General features: G+C 41.5%; 1 protein-coding gene across 2 annotated transcripts in view; it reads left to right on the forward strand.

Annotated features, from left to right (window-relative positions):
* Positions 1–21799, forward strand: part of NBAS (NBAS subunit of NRZ tethering complex) — a 1128646-nt gene that overhangs the window by 183831 nt on the left and 923016 nt on the right. For both annotated transcript variants that reach the window (XM_073625355.1, XM_073625357.1), the window contains exons 13-14: positions 12163–12226; positions 17157–17350. In XM_073625355.1, coding sequence (XP_073481456.1) covers positions 12163–12226; positions 17157–17350 — 258 coding nt within the window. The remainder of the gene's footprint in view (positions 1–12162; positions 12227–17156; positions 17351–21799) is intronic.

The raw sequence follows: 21799 nt of genomic DNA on the forward strand, positions 1-21799 counted from the left end.
TCCGCACACCTCCCATCAAAGACTGCAAGACACCAATTCGACCAGCACTCCCAAACTTCTTAGAAGGTTCTGAGGATGGTACAGCGAAAGGAAGCGTGATCAAAGTTTCAAAAATTTGTTTACACCAGCCATCTATAGCTCTGGCCACCTCTGGCCATGAGGTGTAAGTACGCTCACCTCTGGCCATGAGGTGTAAGTATGCTCACCTCTGGCCATGAGGTGTAAGTATGCTCACCTCTGGCCATGAGATGTAAGTATGCTCACCTCTGGCCATGAGATGTAAGTATGCTCACCTCTGGCCATGAGATGTAAGTATGCTCACCTCTGGCCATGAGATGTAAGTATGCTCACCTCTGGCCATGAGGAGTAAGTAATGATGATACGAATGAGATTGGTTGGGTGAGGATTGTGGAAATGCATCTCAAAGTGGAGCTGTTTCATCATATATCAACCAGTTCAGATGGATTCATAATGTTACGCAAATGTCCTTGGAACATCTTCATAAGCTTTGGTTTGGATATCCCAGTACTTTCTGGATTCTGGTTATAAATCTCCATTGATCAGGTTAACAATACCTGTACCCAGTAAACCTACTATGGATTCCCTCATTGAAAGCAGATGTCCCAGCTAGATTTTGTATCCCTAATCTGGACTGGCGTACTACCCCATGACCCCTAGCAACTGGTACATGAATTCATAAACCATTGCTTTTCTAATAAAAAAAAATGCAATTAACAAAGACACAGTATGAACTGCTCCTGTACCAGTACATGTGGAGTTCATTTCATACGTGAATCCCAGTAATACTTTCATTATCCATAATTGCTTACCTGCTTTGTTGGATCTGAAAGTTTTCATCAGCTAGGCTTGATAAAATAGAGCACAGTCATATTTAAAATTGAGATAAATTAATGTGCTTCTCCTCTTTTTCATTAGGATTAAATCAAGCATAACCACGAGAGTGCCAAGCACTGAGCAAAGCAATTTAACAAAAGATCTTCAGATAAAATCCTGTCTCTGTCATAATGGTTTGTTTTCCGTGAAAGCATTTATAAACCACTCATGTATAGTGTTGAAATTTATCTTCATAAAAAAAACTACACCAAGTAAGGGTTTGTTTCTAAACTGGTTGCATTACCAAACTGCTGCTGTTTGGTTTTTCTTTTAAAAAAACCTGCTTTGACAGGACTGAGAGGTTTAAATTTTAGCTTCAGGGTGTGACCACCCTTTTTTTTCTTCCTTTGTCTTTTAAAGTTAATACTGAAAAAGAAAATCTGCTTCAATTAAAACGAATAAATACCTTATTCCATGTAAGCTCTGCTACCAGTCACAAGAATATGTTAGAGTGTTTAGTCACACGGGGTCTATGTATAAAAAAAATGCTGTATGAATGTAAAAAAAAACATGCAGCTCAGCTAAAATCAACCTTGCAAAAACAGGGGTGTCAAGGATGCATGCCCATGATGCCTCGCTAACCTGGGCGAGGACCTTGTTTGGTGGAGAAGGAATGAGGACAGAGCTTACTTTCAGGCAGGTAAAACAGCGATGTAAATAGGTAGTTGTCACAGCCAACAATGTCTCTGCCCACCACTAGAGGGCGACTTCAACCAAATCTAGCTTTCTGGCTACACATAGGCAAATACAAATCACTAAATAAAAATGCCACCACCTGCAATTTCTCAGCTTACTAGTCTGCTATGTAACCACACATACGTACACCCCTGTCTGGCAGATCTGCTAGTTTACGGACCCTGACCCTAATTTGTATTCATCTTCATAAAGATTAACAGTGAATTTACACCAAGCATACAGTCTTTCCAGGAATAAGAGTTCTTAGCTTAGTACCAAAATCCACTTATTAAATTTTAATAACCCTAGTTGGGCAGTGCATAGAAATATGTACCAAGGTAAATATTTCAAGAAAACAAAAGTATATACAGAAAATAACGTTACTATTTGGATAATATAGATTACCCTGCTGGTGGAAGGAAACCAAGAAAGTTATGTAACTGTGTTCAGAACAAAACCCCCAGAAAAATTACAAACTTAATTGCTGCCCAATTTATTGCTGGGTGAATGTTGGCTGAACTCTAACCTTATGGTCAATCACCTCCTGGATGTGTCACTTCATTTGCAAGGAGGAGAGATTCTGCTTTCTGAAACAGCCATGTTACATAGACCAATTTTCATCTCCTTGCGACTAATATTTTAGATTATATTGGTGATAAAGCAAATTCCCTCTGATCTTTAAGGCTGGGTTCACACTATTGCCGCATGCGGATCACAGCAGGGGTCTGGTGTGTCCCCTTTCACCATTTCAGGTCTTATTTCAACCCAAAATTTTTGGGCTGAGTTCGGACCTGAAACGGACCAAGAGACGCACAGGACCCCTGTGCAAAATCGCACCAGAGCCGCAGCGGAGATATGTGAACCGGCTCAATAGAGAGCCGCTCACAATCTACCATGCAAATTGGATGCGGAGAAAACTACATCCAATTAGCATAGGTGTGAACCCAGCCTAAAGGAAGGTGTGTTGCAATAGGCAAACTTGGTCTCTACAGCTGTTGCAAAAATACAGGCCTTTTGAGGCATTACAAAACTCTGACGGCCATAAGCTGTGGCAGAGGCATGATGGAAGTTTTATTTTCTGAGCAGCTGGAGGGCTGAAGTTTGCCTAGCCCTGGTGCCTGCAATTTGAGATAACTATGGCTCCCTGCAGCCACAAGGTCTGGCGAGTTTACAGTTGTCAACCATTATCTGCACAGAAGCATTTCAGAAATGTAAAGTGTCATTAAACCCACAGCATTAAAAACAAATCAGTAAATGGTTTAATACATGCTGTTCATTCTCACTCAGTTATTATGAGATTCCTTTGCTATATTCTGCAAAAAAAAAATGGTTAAACCTGCCGCTCTCTCTCTCCACCTTCTGTTCATGTCCCCAACTCAGCTAGGGCTTTTGGCAGTTGTGGTGTCAACTCTGCACATGCTCAGTTTTCAGTAAATTTCTATGCTGAGCATTTCCTCCCTATCGCATCTGAGCAACCCATGTGACTATAGAGTCGCACACATGGGCATATACACAGTGGTAAATGGCAGCCCACTCCCTTCTCCTCCATGCCCACTAACTAGCTAAATGCAATGGGGGTGGGATATTACAGTGCATCTTGGTTGATGGAGGCATCACCTCCCTGAGACACAGGCTGGAGGGGTGTTGCACAGCCTGTGACTGGCAGAAATCTGCCCACACACACCATGTTATTGCCAAAATATAATAAAGATTTGAATTCAAATATGTATTTGTATGACAATTTAAAACAATTTATTGATATTAAATATTTTTACTCTGTATTCCAAGGGCTTTTTTTTCATTTTTATTTTGACCATTAGGAGAGGACTAGAAGCTCCTCCTGCCACTGTTTCCCTGAGCTAGCTTTCAAAATAGAAACGGTGAAGATCAGTCTAACCATTAATTATCGGATCAGTAGGGACATCCTGCTGCTACTGACCACTAAAACAAAAGGAATATCATTCCACTTCTATATTTTAATGCCACAAGGGGAGTCACATATTTATTAATTTGGTAGGTGCTTGAATCATAAATTACTGTCTTCCCTGATCATAAGTAACATACCCCAATATAATACACATTCCAGTCTACCCCTACCTCCTTCCATGAACCATATTCCCCATATCCCCTAATTCCCCTAACCCTATTTTACCTTGGTGTCATAGGGATTAAAACACGTGAGCAATATACCCATTCGGTTCATAGGCATCTGTAAACACCTGACAGCTTCCAAAACTTCGCTACTTCATCATCTTGTCTTTTTACTTTAACAAGATATTTATGACAGCCCAGCGCGATATGTGTAACTCACACCACCACACCCATTGCGCTGGGCTGTCCTAGATCTTTTGTAAAGTGTATCTAAAGGCAAAACTTTTTTGCTTTGGAAAGGGTTAAACCTCCTGTAATTGATTTTCTGTGCTTTTTAGAAGCATTTTTTTGTCTGTGCCCCATTGGGGAGCTTTTGCTTCAACGGGGAATAAGGGAAAATTCTTTCTTAAACAGCTGACATTGAAACAGGTTTCCCTGTTGGATTCACTATCACTTTCTTTCCCAGTGAGAGTGGCCACCAGGATCAATAGAGAGGTTCAATGCTTCAGCAGGAACACAACAGCCGTAAACAATAGACATTTTATCCAATTTTTGAAAAATGTCTTGAGACACAATTTAAATGAAAGGTTGCTTGATTTGCATTAGGTAGCTGTCTGATTCTTTCTCGATTAAATCCCTCTCTGTATGTTCTTCCAGTTTTTGTGTGGATTTCCTCCTATGACTGAAGACCCACTGGCAGACTAATTGGCTTACACCTTCAATTTGGTCCTTGTTTTAGATGGCTAATCTTAACAACATAGGCTAGCTTCAGTCATTCTACTTTTAATAACCCATTTACACAATGGCCTTATATAACTGTGAGCTCTGACAAGTTGGAATGATTTATGCTAGAAGTGGGATCGTGCATGTGCAACGCACACCGCAGGGAACTCTGGTGGATTCAGCTCCATGGACAGACATAGAAGGTAACTCGGCAGGGAACCATGATGTGTGAATGAGTTCCTCGTAAGACTCTCTACTGATGATTGCATAGAATCACTCTGTCTGTGACAAATGTATCTTCAAGTGCCCTGTAACGATTCTGGAATAATAGGAACAGTCTGTTTCATATTTATCAAGTTAGTACTGTACAAAGCTGCAGGGGACTAATTACTGATCTCATTTATCTCTGGCTCCTCAGCCTTCTTCCTCAATTCATGGAAGCAGGAATTCATCACTGTCCAGCATAGTACAGGGAAATAACCATGTTTAGTTTTCCTAATGGTAATTAGTATCTATATGGCAAGGAGGAAAATTCAGCAATATAATAATATGTAAGCCTGGGTCCTGCACTGGGTTCCCAGGAAAAAACCTTTAAGCTTTTACAGAAACAGCACATAGTGCTGGTGGATCAAAACTATAAAATAAAAAAACCTAAGTGCCCATTAAATTAGATCTGCTCTGGATGTTGGCATAAACCAATGTTATAGATTAAATGAGCTAAAAAATCTTTCTGTGAAAATGCTGCTCCCGGCTTCCTCTGGTGGTGGTTAGGTGACCAGAAGCGTAGGCATTTTGCTAAAGGCACCTTGTCAGACCATCCATTTCAACAACAACCTTCTATAAGATTTTATGTGTCAAACATATATTAGGCATGTCGTTTACCTGTTAAAGTCCCTTATGTAGACATCCAAAAGCCCTGAAACTGCTGCTGGTCACCACCATTTTGGAAGTAATGTTACCTGACTCAGAGCTGTCACTCAAGTGACAATCTATTGCATGTATCAAAAAAAGGATAAAATGTGTAGGGAAATTACACATGATCATTACTGGCCACCACATTACCCGCCATATTGAAACGCTATCAGCCAATTCAGATCTGATTGCCATTTCATGTGGCCCTTGCACCCAGGGCTTTTTTTCAACTGGAATGTGGATCTCATCCTCTTCTCGCTCACCAACGTCACTTGTAACCACAGAGGCTTTCTGTGTCTACAAGTTTTTCTCTCAGTGCCTCTCACAGTTCCCTGCCTGCCCTGCACTCGCTACGGGGACAAGGAAGATGCAGATGTAGTGTGGGATGGAGAAGCTGCTTTGTGATCCCCATCTGTGCCTGGGTGCACAGATGCCAACTTATGATCTCCCTGCAAGTGAGAGAGGCGGCACTGCCTAGAGGTACTAGAGCCGGGCTGAGAAGATAAGATTTGAGGAAGCTTTTTTGGGGGGGGGTTAAGGGCTGTGGAGGAGATGTTTACAGGTGTGGGGGATAGGGGAGAGTGATGCAGAAATCGGAGCCGAGGAGGGGTGGAAGTGAAATGTGAACAGCCTGTAAAAGAGAACTGAACCATCCACACTGTGCATAGCACACCCCTAAGTCCTGCACTCCATATGTGGTACACACCTGAACTTTGTGTATAAAAACTGAAACTGCACTCTGTACATAGTGCACCCCTGAACCTGGAACTTCGTATGTAGCGCACTCGTCAACCCTGCACTCTGTACACTGCACACCCCTGAACTCTGCTTTCTGTGCAGAGGGCACCACTGAAACTGCACTCTGCACATAACACACTCCTGGTATTTATTGCCCCTTTAATATCCTCCCACTGTTTGACCACACCCACTGTTCTATGTGATTCAACAAGGGGGGGAGCATCTGATCACTGTATTGGTGTCACTGGTCCCCAAAAAGCGTCACTCAGGGTCAGATTTGTCTTCCGCAATGTTGCAGTCCCGCTAAAAATCGCTGATTGCTGTCATTACCAGTAAAAACAATTAAAAAAAATTAAAAGCCCATAAATCTACCCCATAGTTTGTAGACGCTGTAACTTTTGCGCAAACCAATCACTGTACGCTTATTGGGACTTTTTTTACCAAAAATATGTAGGAAAATACATATTGGCCTAAATTGATGAAGAATTTTTTTTTGGGGGGGGGGGGGGGGGGGGTGGGGGGTGTATGTATTATAGCAGAAAGTAAAAAAATATAGTTTTTTTTTTTTTCAAAATGGTTGGTCTTTTTTTGTTTATAGCGCAAAAAATAAAAACCACAGAGGTGATCAAATAACACAAAAAGAGAAAGCTCTGTTTGTGGGAAAAAACTACATAGATTTTATTTGGGTACAGCGTCGCACGCCTGTGCAATTGTCAGTTAAAGTAACGCAGTGCCGTATTGCAAAAAATGGCCTGGTCATTAAGGGGGTAAATCCTTCTGGGGCTGAAGTGGTTAGAGGTTATGTAGGGAGGGGAAGGAGTTCAGCTAGCAGAGGTAGTGATTAAACACTCCCAAAAGTGGAGAGGGCTGTGACATGCAGAAAGGGAGGGGGGTTGTGCTAGGGAACTGAGTAGTCTTATATGCTATTACATTCTGGCACATTGCAGGTAACTGCTCACACTGGATGTACATATATAAACGTCCGGATGGGAAGTTGTTAAAGTAGAACTATAGCCGATTTTTTTTTTTTTTTTTTTTTTTTTTTTTTTTAGAGTAAGTGAGGATTATACCCCTGTAAATTTTTTATTTTCTTTTTCCATCTGTGTCTCATTGGGGAGATTCCCCTATTGCCAAAGTAGGGAGTGAAAGGAACTACCTGCAAATTAAGGGAATCTCTTAGTGTTCCCATCAGAAGATTTCCCCCCTAATTACTGTTCTAGGGAAAGGCCAAAATATGGAAGTTTTTTTAACTTTCAGTTTCAATAATAATGGTAAAGAGGACAAATAGACATGGCGAATCTCCCTAACAGTGATAGATATAGCAATAAAAACCTATATCTTTTTTTTTTTTTTTTCAGTCTGCAATTGGTTGTCATGTAAAAGTAAGGTCTGCTACAGTAAGCAGTCAGGACAGCTGCCCATAGAGGAGCTGGAGGAACATCCGTTCCCCCATCTCCTCTGTGATAAATTATCTTAGAAGCGATGGGAAGCATATAACCAAGCACGATCTGTGCTTGGTTAGTTGCTTTGGAGGGTAGGCTCTGATGTCTTCATCAAAAGTACCTGTCACTTTCTTGAAGTTATCACAATGGGGCTTGTTACCCCCCCCCCCCCCCCCCCCTTGTGATAGCAAGAATTTAAATGAAAAAAGAAATAAAATAGCGTTAAAAAAATAAAATAAAAAATAAATCATGTAAAACCACCCCGCCCCTTTGCGCACAGATGCAAATGCAAACATGCACGTAGGACCAGCATGCATATGTAGCTGTGATTTTGCCACATGTGAGGTGAGAGCAATAATTCTAGGGTCATAATTCGCCTTTAAATCAAAACTGATAACCTGTAAAAGCTTTTAAAAGCATTGCCTATTAACAATTTTAGGTACCATAGTTTGTTGCCATTTTACAGGCATGCACAATTTTTAATCTTGACATATTTAGTATCTATCCACTTGATGTAACATTTATACGTTTTGCATTTGATAAATTGATGCGCTAATATTGTGTGATATAAAAAAATACAACACCCATAATTTTATTCTCCAGGGCCTCTGCTTTCAGAAAATATATAATGTTTGTGTGCAAAAATATTAATTAAAAAAATTGCCTTTGTAGGCAAGCAGTTAAGACGGTTCTAAACCCTTACATATACCCAGTGAAGTGACTAGCCTCCAGTGAAACAAATCCTCCTACATAAGTTGTACTTGTTTATTCTCTCTTCCCTACAGACGTTCAAAGTTCAGTGTTTATACAGCTTGTCAGAGCTTTCAGAAAGTGGGGGTCAGGGAGTTGAAATTACATTCTGCAGAGCTCAATAAGAGCTAATTGGAGGGAAGGAATACATCCCCTTCACACAGCACGCAGGACCAGAGCTGGTGCTGTCAATCATAGGCTGAGTGCTGGAGCTCCCTCCTCTGCCACCTTATTACCTCTTGGTGTCAGGAAAACACGTCAGAAGTGACTTATGCATATTTCAGAGGAACCAGGCAGGAATGACGCTTAGTGCTCTGGATTGAGACAATTACACACTATAGAGGGATATCCTTTGTTCATATTTCATGTCTGAGGTTTACAGATACTTTAATAAAAAAAAAAAGGAAAAAAGGTTTATGGACACGAATGAATAAGAATTTTTAAGGTACTTGATTCTGCTGTGCTTGTACCTGCAATTTTTTAAAGTTGGTGACTGGGTTTTTTTTAAGAGGGTAGCACTGGATTTAACCCAGAGCAGTCTTTTTCCTGAATAGCTAAGAACTTCAGTACTTCTGTTACCTTTTATACTTCCAGCTGAATTTACTTTACTGATTTTTTATTTCAATGAAAATATAGATGATCCATTTTTCACCATTATCCATTTTTTCCTTCAATTGTCCTTTCAACTTCTACTGGAGAGCATATTGCGTGCATCTTTGCCTTTAGGCTCATGTCCTTTATTGTGCACTTGACCTTTTTGGTTGCACCTTTTAATTTATTTTCTCCCATGTTAAAGCCAATATAGTGCGAAATATGTTGAGGTTTCAGATATTGTCTCTGTAACCCATAATTGGAAAGAAGTATGGATTGAGAAAATGAGGGCAAACAAGAGGGGGGTCTTCCAAAATCCTTTTAGTTCTTCCTACATGGTCATGTATCCTACATTGTGAATAACGAAAATAAAGTATAAATTTTATAGGATAGGGTTTAACGTGTCAAGCACATGCCATGTGATATTATTAATCCTACGATTTCTCAGTGAACATCAAGATTTTTGATTTGTTTATGGTATTTCTACTGGGGCTGTTTGGAAAATAACATGCTTTTTAATATGTTTATGTTGGCCCATTAAAAATGAGTACGCATCCTCTGAAAACTAGGGGAAAAATCTGCCTTTTGCTAAACCACAAATGTACTCACCTAGACATGTACTGTACTATTTTAATACAATAGTTGGTTCGGATCGAAAACATAGATAGACTGCCTTAGTGGAAAAAATCAATAAGGATCATGATCATTGATTACATTAAAAAAAAAAAAAAAAAAAGGGCATTATTTGTGATAGTATGCCTGTCCTAATTAGCATCAATGAAGAGAGCCTGGATTTAGATGTGCTGAGCAGTATAAATGAGTGAAATTGAGAAGTTTTGCTTTACTAAAAATTTGCAAACCTTTTTGCAGATTTTTTTTCACTTTGGCAAAATCCACTGAAGTCAATAAAGAAAGCAAAATTCAAGTTGAACTCCTATTTAAAAAAACAAAACAAAAAAAAATAACCTCCCTTGTGGTACAGTCCCCCCTGCAGTGCAAGGGTTAAATATTTATTTCTTTTTATTTTTTTAACATGGAGTGTCGGTAAAAGGACTTTTACTTACATAATATCTCACTCCTGCAGGCTTCTCCAAGGTCGCAGACACTCTGATACCATCAAGTACTTTGAAGGGAAATGTCCCTGCATTGTCAGCGAGGATGCCCAGCAACTGTTCACAGACCATAGGGGGAGCGTGGGATACAGGGTAGGCCAAAGTCCTGGCCCTTTACTGGTACACTAGACAGAAAAAAAGCATTTAACCTTTACAGGGAAGGGGGAGCCCCAATGCAAGGGAGGAGTTCTCTTTTCCCTGGGATTGGGCTTTAAGGTGTTTTTGGGTTTTTTTTTTGCTTGTTTTTATGGTTGCAGTGGACTTTAAAAACAGGAGGGTCTTCCAAAATCCTTTTAGTTCTTCCTACATGGTCATGTATCCTACATTGTGAATAACGAAAATAAAGGTTACATTTTATAGAATAGGGTTTAACGTGTCAACCACATGCCATGTGATATTATTAATCCTACGATTTCTCAGTGAACATCAAGATTTTTGCTTTGTTTATGGTATTTCTACTGGGGCTGTTTGGAAAAATAACCTGCTTTTTCATATGTTTATGTTGAGCCTCGGTTCACACCAGAGGCGGCACGACTTGCAGGTCGCCTCACCGAGGCGACCTGCACACGACTGCCGGGGCGACTTGCAAGATGACTTCTGTATAGAAGTCTATGCAAGTCGCCCCCAAAGTAGTACAGGAACCTTTCTTCTAAGTCGGAGCGACTTGCGTCGCTCCGATTAGAACGGTTCCATTGTACAGAACGGGAGGCGACTTGTCAAGCGGCTAGGTCGCCTGACAAGTCGCCCCCGTGTGAACCGAGCCTGAGGGTTGGGAAATTTTATTTTTCTCTTTTTTTTTTTTTTTGTTTTTTTTCTTAAACAACTTTTACAAAAAGTATTTATGTCCAGGTGCACTTAAAGAGGTTGTAAACCTTAGAAGAAATAAAAAAAAAAAACGAAAAGAAAAACAAACCCTGCAAGGCAAAGGCATAATGAGCTAGTATGCATCGCATACTAACTCATTATGAAGTACTTACCTTAGAACAAAGCTGTTCCAGCGGTCCCTGCACACGGCTGTCACGGCCAACATTTTCCCGGAGCTTCTTCCGGGGATGTGGGCTCCGGCACTGTGATTGGACGCAGCCTCGATGACATTACTGCAAGGGCTCGGAAGGAATTGCCCCCGTGGGCCGTACCTTCAGAGCACATTCGCCAGTGATGTCACTGGCTGCATGCATTGCTACATACAGGTTTAGGAGATATTTTCACTACCTATAGGTAAGCCTTATTATAGACTTACCTATAGGTAAAAGTTTGCAGAGTAAGTTTTCTTCCTCTTTAAAGAAAAATAAAAAACTTGCATGTTCAGCTACCCTGCTAGCCCCCCTTAATTTTACCCAAGGCCGATGTTGATTCAGCACTGTGTCTGGCTCTCTCTGCTCTCAAAAGGTAGATTGATAGCAGTGGAAGCCATTGGCTCCTACTGCTGTCAGTCAAATCCAGTGACGAGGAAGCGTGGGCCGAGCCACACTGTCTATGGGCACAGGCAGTGCGTCTTGGGATTAAGCCTGCAGGTGTGCCACAATAGGAAGAGATTTTCTATGGCGGCTCACCGAGAAGAGGAGTAGCCAGGAGTGCTGCTGAGGGGCCCTAGAGGAGAAGGATTGGGGCCACTCTGTGCAAAACCATTGTACAGAGGAGGTAAATATAACATGTTTATTATTTTTAATAAAATGTATCCTTCGCAATCACTTTATTATATGCCTAGAAAGAAATTCAGGGGCAGCTGTCACTGACATGGCTTTATCGACCAAGGGCTTAGAGTTAGCATTGGGGTTGGCTTTGTTTGCTAGCAAATCCAGTTGATCACTTGCCTGCACTGGCACAGTGATCACTTGGCTGTGTTAGAAAACAAAGGCTTATGTTTATTTTTTTAAAGCAGTTTCCTAAAAACAGGCTGTATTGTGAAATTTGGGGCTAATTACAGGTTGGTAACTTGGGGTTGAAATCAACTAATGGTGCTTAACTCCAATGAGCAGAGAGTGGTTGTCTTTCTGGTCTATTGCCCAGTTCAATTCTGCAATGTGTACTTTCCTCCAGCTGAAATAGTTAATAGTAAGACATTAATGAGAATACGCTTCAGAACGCTGCAGCCTTGATCAGATATTTCGTAGACGAAGTCTGTCTCGTTGAAATGATATTTCATGGCACAAATGTTCAGCACTGTTACATTTTCATTATCTGCCTTCCCTCATTTGGCTCTCTTCGTCTCTCTTCTTTTTTTTTTCTTTTAGCCTGGCTATGATGAGATCAACCCTGATTGGCGGAGCTCTGTGGAGAAAAGGAAAAAGATGAAAGGTAAATTAGAATTTAAGTACTTTGGCTTTTACTAGAATGAAGTTCTCCAAGCTGTATTGACCCGAGAGAAAATTGGATTCTTTGAAGGATGTGATGATTTTATGATATTGTTGTCTATAGGCTTCTTCCAAGCCAAACATATGGATATGCAAGTCTCGCTTTCACCTTTTATTTTTTTTGCTGCTTCAACCTTCCCTTAGTGTTCTGTTTTGTAACAAACTCTCTATTTGCCGAGTCATTATTTATTACTTGATTAATGTGTTTTCAGTGTTTATTGTTGTTTTGGTGTCCTAGTAGGGTAATAAAGTGGAATTCCAGGTAGAAGCTAACTGATCCTAAAGGCTAAGTTCACCTTTTGGGAAAAAGTAATAAATGCACATATTTTTGCATAAATAAAAATGTGCATTTATTATTTTTTCCCAAAGGAGGCTGCAAACTATTGAACTCGTAATGAGTGGACCATCGGTGCAATGTCAGGCCACTGCAAACAAGCCCCACCGCTCTCTGCTCGTACGTCTGTATGGGCTGTCAGTTTGAAAGCTGCAGAGCTTGTGAATGAGCGAGTGCGCTCATCAGCACCCTCACAGTTCATTGAACGCTACAAGCTGTGTGCCGCGGAGGAAGACAGGACATGTAGTTCTCTCATTTACAGATTTCTGAGATGAATGACCTGTGCAGGTAGAGCTGTTTTTAAATTTGTGACAGCGGGGAGAGGATCCCCTGCCCGCTATTTCATGGGGGTAAGGAGGACATGTGCTGGAGCATGTTACACCCTAAATATGGGTGAAACAATCTCTAAAAGGTGAACTTATTTTTTAAATATGCTCTCCCTCCACCCACCTAACATCTATGCTGACTAACCAGTGTAAGAAAGATGTATATACTTAACTATTTTCATGCCACTTCTGTCCAAGATCCATCTCCTCTGTGTCAGCTGGAAGTGGCTGTAGTGGAGAGGAGGGAGTGCTGGCAGTGGATCAGCCATGGGAAGCCTACAGGTGACATCACTGTTCTCAGGCATTGCCAGCTGGTGTCAAGCACTCTCTCCTCTCGCCTGCAGCAGCAATGGCTGTCACGGGAGATCATGTGACCGGACTGGAGCGGCCTGAAAATTGCTAAGTATATACATCTTTTTTTACACAGGTTACTCAGAATAGTTGTTAAAAGTAGGGAGGAGGCATTTTTAACCACCTCAATGTCTATGCCTATATCTACAACCGCCTATTGAGGCAGTTATACTGGGATCATAGCTGCAGCTACAACCATGATCATCCTGGTACCGTTTTTTTCAGCTGGCCATATCCTATCTGGTAAAAGTTATACAGCTGCTTAATAACTTTTCAGGAGGTGGAAGGAGGGCCCCCCTCCCACTGCTGCCCACATTCTTTCCCAGGCTGCCTTGGGGTCTAATAGACCCCAGATCTCTTCAAAAAGAGGACCTTTCACAGCCCATGCTATCACAAGGGATGTTGTTCATCCCTTGTGATTGCAATAAGATTGATCTAAAAAAAAAAAAAAGTTAAAGGCACAGTGTAAAAATTAATAAAATGTAATAAAATAAATATTGAAATATAAAAAAACAAAAGAAAATGAAAGTGCCAACCTCCCCCCTCTCATCATCAGGATTTGACACATACAGTTGTGCTCATACATTTACATACTCTGGCAGAATTTATGATTTAATTTTTCAGAGAATATGAATGATAACACAAAAACATTCCTCTCCTTTCCTCACAATCTCCTTTTACTCATGGTTAGTGTTTGGCTGAAGCCATTTATTATCAATCAACCGTGTTAACTCTTTTTTAAATCAAAATCACAACAGAAACTACCCAAATGACCTTGATCAAAAGTTTACATAACCTGGTGATTTTGGCCTGATAAAATCCTCACCTGTGATCTGTCTGGTTGTAATTAGTGTGCGTGTATAAAAGGTCAATGGGTTTCTGGACTCCTGACAGACCCTTGCATCTTTCATCCAGTGCTGCACTGATGTTTCTGGATTCTGAGTCATGGGGAAAGCAAAAGAACTGTCAAAGGATCTGCGAGAAAAGGTAGTGGAACTATATAAAACAGAAAAGGGATATAAAAAGATATCCAAGGAATTGAGAAAGCCAAGCAGCAGTGTTCAAACTCTAATCAGGAAGTGGAAAATGAGGGGTTCTGTTGAAACCAAACCACAGTCAGATAGACTGTCATGGAACGTCCCACACTCCGCTTGAGTGCTTCCGTCAGTATACCACTTCCTCCCAGTCTGGATATAGATATCAGATATTCCAACCGCTCCCAAGCATAAAACAAGACGAGACTTGCTTAGATGCTAACATGGACTGTTTTATTTAGAATCAAAATTACAAGACTTTATATGCCGTTAGAGGAGGTTCCCCCTCCTGCTCATATTAGTCTAACAATACAACTGTAACCTAATTAACATGAGCTAGTTTACTAAATCATTTACCTAGACTAGGTGACTACATCTCCTAGCTCATTGACTATTCAATACACATTACCATAAACAACACAGGGTTAATTAGAACAAACAACAATGTGTGTAATATCCTTAGAACCTGTGGTAAGCCAGACTAGACTCATTTACATTAAACACATAGCAGACATCAGACAGGTGAGTGGAGTTGATATTAGTTGATCCTCACAGTATGTGTCCCAACAGTATGACTCGGTCACTATTGCTAATATGGCAAATACAGGGTCCCCAGAGTCTGTGTGTCCTAGGGGACAAGGACCCGAAGCGAAAGTAACAAAACATCAAGGGTACCCCAAATGCCAGGGCCCATAATTTGTAGGCAAGAGGCTCACGTTCAGTCCTCTCCAAAAGCTTCTGTCCCGGCTAGGTCTGTCACATAGGCCAACTAAGATTTCAGCCACAACTGCCAGCAAAAGTGTTCGGGATACAAAGAAAACCCCACAAATAACTTAAGATGAAATACGGGACTCTGAAAACATGTGGTGTGACTGTTTCAAGATGCACAATGAGGAGGCACTTGGAGTGATGAGACCAAAATTTTGCTTTTTGGCCACAACCATAAACGCTTCATTTGGAGAGGAGTCAACAAGGCCTGTGATGAAAGGTACACCATTCCTACTGTGAAACACGGAGGTGGAACGCTGATGTTTTGGGGAGGTGTGAGCTAAAAAGGCACAGTAAATTTGGTCAAAATTGATGGCAAGATGAATGCAATATGTTATCGAGGAATACTGGAGGAACATTTGCATTCATCAGCCAGGAAGCTGCGCATGGGACGTACTTGGACATTCCAACATGACAATGATCCAAAACACAAGGCCAAGTCAACCTGTCATTGGCTACTACAGCAGAATAAAGTGAAGGTTCTGGAGTGGCCATCTCAGTCTCCTGACTGCTATATCATTGAGCCACTCTGGGGAGATCTCAAACGTGCAGTTCATGCAAGACAGCCCAAGAATATACAGGAACTGGAGGCTAAGAGGAATGGGCAGCTTTACCATCTGAGAAGATAAAGAGCCTCATCCACAAATGCCACAAAATAATTCAAGCAGTCATTGATGTTAAAGGGGCAATACACGGTATTAAAAACTGGGGTATGTTAACTTTTGATCAGGGTCATTTGGCCAGTTTCTGTTGTCATTATGATTTAAAAAGAGTAAACACAGTCATTATGACTTCAGACAAACACTAACCACGAGTGAAAGAAAAGTTTTTGTGTTATCGTTCATATTCTCTGAAAAATGGCCAAGAAATCATTATTCTGCCAGGGTATGTAAACTTATGAGTATGTATGTATATATATATATATATAATGTGGTCTGTGGTCAATACACTCATTTAGATATTAACAAATTCTGATGATGAGTGCATTTTTACACATGTGTGGTGATCACAGGGTGATACTGGATGGAGAGTACTTATAATGAACATATATGAATGCTTTGATTTCTGTGGACACTTTCACAAACTTTTTAGGGGCTACATTATTGGAGCACATACCTATGTGACACTTTTGGGTGGAGTGCCATTTTAAAGTAGTCTTTATTCACGAATTTTTGGATCAAAATGTTATAGCAATTTGATTGTTGTGGTTGTGATTTTTAGTAATCTTATTTGATGCATATACAATATATTCAAATTTTGATATCATCACTGTAAAACGGGGGGCTCTACACTTCTTTATTATATAAAAACAAGGAAATGCTTACAAAGATCTAAGCTGGTGATGCTCTCAAAGGACACGGAATGCAATAATGAATGAGCTTTGCTCAAAGCACTAAGAATTACCCCATCAGTATCAGAAAAGTAACCTAAAATGACAGTTCAAATCTGACTTTTTTTTTTTTTTTTTTTTGTGAACACAAATATGTATTGTCTTACTCTTTGATAAACAGAGCAAAGTGCTGTAGATCTAGTTCTTTCCAAAACCACTTCAAAGGGATTTATAATTAAAATTATATAAAACAGGAACTGTATGCTGTCTGCAACAGTCAGATTTGTTTATGAACAGTTGCCAATAAAATTGGCATTTAAATAATTAAATACAAATTATATCTTCTGATCTTTTCCTAGTGCTCATCCCTTGTCATTTATGCATCATGGTGATATTAAAAGTAGGGACAGGAGGCTTTTGAGGAAAAAAGTCCAAAATGGACAGTACTGTGCTTTCAAGTTTAATCTCTCATGTTCCTTTGTATGTATTCTTTTGTTTAGATTAAGTGCAGCATTAATAAACAGTGAAATCCCTCAAACTGCGCCAAGCGCGTTGAGAATTGTCATTAATTGGCTGTCGAAAGAATACTACAAGCAAGTACACAGACAATGTCAGCTTATTATAAGTCCTCTGTTGTTTGTGTTTGATGTTGCATATTTTATCCTGTTATTGAGTTTACTATGGTGGTTACTATGTCTTGTCATGAATCAATGTTTTGTGTCTTTGCATAGATAAAGAATTCTACTATTCACTGATGGATATAAATTGGTGGGCGGACAATGCTGTGATTTTGGCTCGCTGTTCTGGTTCTTTGACTGTGTCTTCTGTAAGAACTTTAAAAAATTTGCTGGGGAAGTCCTGCGAATGGTTTGAACCCTCTCCACAGGTGGCCGCAGCTCATGATGGAGGATTTCTTAGCCTAGAGGTAAATAATTACCTTACCTAAATTATGGGCTTACCTTAATCTTTACATCCCTGCCCTCTTGGTCCTCTTGCAGTTTGATTGTGGTGTGAGAGGTTTGCTGTGATAGCTGTGTGCCTGATATTAACTCCTGATTGATTAATTGGCAAATGTTATCCACACCCACCACAGTATAAAACAAGACCACCTTTATGGGGGACACATGTTGGGATTCTTCCAATAAAGTGCCCTTCTTTTAATTTAGTGGCACTTCCGCTCTTGCACTTCAGCGATTCCATGAAGCGAACATCTACAGCAAGCTACTTTACAAAACATCAGACTGCAGGTGACCTTGTTTTCCCATTTAGCTTTCCTTCCTCTCTAACATGCGCTCTTTACCTTGCCTTTTCACAGTTGTATACTCTCTCCTTAAACTCTCTTTCCTTCACCCCTCTTCTCCACCCCACAATCTTTATATATCACCCTCACTCATCACCACCTCCTAATTCTAATCCCACATGCTAATAAAACCCCCAGGATGCTGAGGCATGTCCCCTCATATAAATCACACTCTCATGTTACCTCCCTCACCCATCTGCTTCTCCTAACCTCTAGAGATATATCCCCAAACCTTAATTTAACTGTACCCGATGCCCCCATCACCCCGTACCCTCTGGCAGCAGCCATAATCCACACAGTTTTGTTTTCCTTCCTCTTCTTCCCAAACCAGTCTCCCCTTCTCTTGTGCCCTCTGGAATGCCCATTCTGTCTGCAACAAACTCGTCTCTGTTTATGACATCTTTGTCACTAACTCCTTTAATCTACTTGCTATCTTCGAAAAACCTGGCATAATCCGACACTGCTTCTCCTGCTTTTACTCTCCCATGGTGACCTTCTGTACACTCACTCCTCTAGATCTAATGGGCGCAAGGGAGGTGGAGTGGGAACCCTCCTATCCCCACAGAGCACCTTCCAGGGTCTTCACTCTCCTCCCTCTCTATCATCCTTTGAAGCTCACTGTGTATATCTATTTTCTCCCAATTTCTTTTTTTTTTTTCCTTAAGAATTGCTTTGATCTACTGCCCTCCCTGGAAAAGTATCATCTTTCCTTGATGACTTCTCTGCCTGGCTTAGCTACCTTATTTTCTCCCTTCTGAAACCTTCACCACTTTAACTATTCTCTTCTCTGTTCTGCTACTGACCACCTCTTTGACACAATCTCATCCCTGTCCTGCCCCAATATAGCCGCTTATGTCTACAATAGATCCGTGTCCTCCACCCTGGACGAGCTTGCCCCCTCACTACACACAAAATCAGGCCCTACAACCCTGGCAAACAGTTGATACCAGAAGTCTCAAAAAACATGCTCTCTCTACTGCCTTCACCCACTAACTTACTTACTGCCCAAGACATTGTCAATCATTTTAAAAAATAAGATTGATTCAATTTGTGATCTCCCCTCTACACATATCCCCCTCACCTAAAAGAGAAGTATGTTTTTTTTATTTTTTATTAAAGATTCATACTTAGCTAGGTGGATGCAGCATCAGACCGATGCGTCTGTCCCCCGCCATCTCTGCACTGAGAACAGGAGCCACCGAACATCGCTGATGGCTCGGTTTTCACAGATCCCCGAGAGGAGAGCTGCTTACTGTAAGTCAGTGTCTCTCCTCTCTGCTTCTCCACGCTCATTGGAGCACTGATTTGTGGAGGGGCAGGGAGCGGCCGTCTCAGAGGCTCGCTGAGATGCTGAGACTGCCATCAATCAAGGCAGCTGGCGGATCCAGACTTGGAAGTCGGGATGACGTACTGCCTCGACTCATGGCAGCGATGTCAGTGGAGAGCGGACTTCAGACCGCTCTCCGCTGAAAACGGGTCATAGGAGTGCAAAATGAATTGCACTCCTGTGACCCAGAGGAGAAGCCCAGCCTAAAAAGCTCAGGCTGGACTTCTCCTTTAAAGGGATTGTAAAGTCTAAACGTTTTTTTCCTTAATGCATTCCTTGCAGTAAGGTAAAAAATGTTTAGGTGTCAGCATCGCCCCCCTCAGGCCCCCTTACTTACCTAAGCCCACATTCGATCCAGCGCCATGCACCTCTGCAGATCATCTCTCCCCTCACTTCTGGGTCTCACTGGCTTTGCTGGGGCACCGGGAGCCATTGGCTTCCAGTGCTCTTAATCAAAGCCAGTGACAAGGAAGCGGGGGGGGTGGGGCTGAGGCCGAGTCCCGCTGCCTGAGTTAATGGATGCAGCAGAGGGACTTGGGTGCGAGCACGCAGGAGTGCCCCCATGGAAAGTGGCTTCCCATGGGGGCACTGGCCAGAGAGGAGTGGCCAGGAGCGCCGGTGGGGAACCCGAAAAGAGGAGGTTCCTGGCCGCTCTGTGCAATTCCATTGCACAGAGTAGGTAAATATAGACATGTTTGTTATTTATTTATTTTTTTTAATACCTGTACAACCCATTTAACACACATCCACATGTACAATCAGCACTTTCCTTATTCAACCCTGCTACTATAGATGAGTTTTCTAAACTCATTTCTAACTCCCAGCTAACCACCTGTCCCCTGGACCCAGTTCCCTCTTAACTACTGCGGTCACCCTTTGACTCTCTAACCCACATCTTCAATCTCTCCCTCTCTTCTTGCATCTTTCCCAACTCTCTAAAACATGTATTAGTCACCCCCATACTTTAAAAGCCTTCCTTGGACCCCACCGATCTTAACAACCTACGCCCTCTCTCCTTGCTCCTCTTTTCCTCCAAACTCCTTGAACGCCTGGTCTACAACCAACTGAATTACCACCTCATTAAGAATAACCTTCTTGATCCCCTTCAGTCTGGATTTCGCCCTCAACACTCCACAGAAACTGCTGTCCTACAAATCACAAACAATTTACTAACAGCAAAACACAATTGACACTATACTATATTGTACTTCTGGACTTTATGGCTGCCTTTTGATACAGTTGACCACCCCCTCCTCCTCAAAAAACTTTACTTCTTTGGTCCCTGTGACTGTGCTCTTTGTTGGCTCTCATTCTACCTATCCCACTGCACCTTCACTGTCACTTACAATTCTATTTCCTCCACTCCTCTTCCTTTCTCCGTTGGTGTCCCCAAAAGTTTTGTTGTTGGACCTCTCCTATTCTCAATCTACACCCCCTCCCTGGGTCAGCTGATAACCTCCCATGGCTTTCAATCTCATTTCTACGCTGACGACACCCTAATCTATCTTTCTACCTCTCAGCTCACAACATCAATCTCCTCACGGATCATTCATTTACTGACCGACATACCATTCTGGATGTCGCACCTCTTTCTCAAACTCAATCTATCCAAAACTAAGCTCATAATATTTCCTCCCCATGTGCCCCTTCCCCTGACTTCTCTGTCAAGAGTAATTGCACAACTATCAACCCATCCCTGCATGCCAGGGTGCTAGGTGTAGTCCTCGACTCTGAGCTCTCCTTTTGGCCCCACATCCAATCACTTTCCAAAGCTTTCAGCCTCTGCAACATCTCCGAAATATGCCCCTTCCTGACAAATTACACCACAAAGCTCCTAATTCACTCCCTGGTTATATCTCGCCTCGACTACTGCAACTCCCTCCTGATTGGCTTACCTTTACGTGGGATATCCCCTATTCAGTCCATCAAGAAATGCTGCTGCCAAACTCATCCACCTTACAAACCACTCAGCGTCTGCTACCCCTGTCTGCCTATCCCTCTGTTGGCTGCCACTCGACCCACAAATTTAATTCAAAATATTAACAATAACTTACAGAGCCACCCACAACTTGGCTCCCAGCTACATCACTAACCTTGTCTCAAAAAAACCAACCAAATTGTTCTTTTCGTTCCTCCCAAGACTTCCTGTTCTCTCTAGTTCCCTTGTCACTTCTTTCCATGCTCGCCTCCAAGACTTCTCCCGAGCCTCTGCCATCCTTTGGAATTCTCTACCCCAATCTGTCCGACTAGCTCCTACTTTATCCACTTTTTGGCGATCCCTGAAAAATTTTCTCTTCAGAGAAGTCTATCCTGCCTTCACCTAACAACTGTACTTTTATTTTCTCCATCAGCTCACCCCCCACAGCTATTACCTTTTGTATCGCTTGACCCTCCCTTTTAGATTGTAAGATCTAATGGGCAGGGCCCTCTGATTCCTCCTGTATTGAATTTCATTGTAACTGTACTGTCTGCTCTCATGTTGTAAAGCGCTGCACAAACTGATGGCGCTACATAAATCCTGTATAATAATAATTTAAAAAAATGTCTAAAAGGTTGATGTTCACCAATAATAGAATGCTATACTGCAGTTTTCTAATTAATCAGAATAACAGTGTCTTATCTGTGACTGTCGGAGTCCTGATTAAGCTTTTGTCCAGGCATTACCCAAATCCCCCCAGACCTCCCTCTTCTCATATAAATCATGTCTCAGCTTTGTATTTTACTTTTTCTTTGTTCCTGTTGCGAGT

The sequence above is a fragment of the Aquarana catesbeiana genome, linkage group LG04, assembly GCF_042186555.1.
Source record: "Aquarana catesbeiana isolate 2022-GZ linkage group LG04, ASM4218655v1, whole genome shotgun sequence".
NCBI classification, from domain to species: domain Eukaryota; kingdom Metazoa; phylum Chordata; class Amphibia; order Anura; family Ranidae; genus Aquarana; species Aquarana catesbeiana.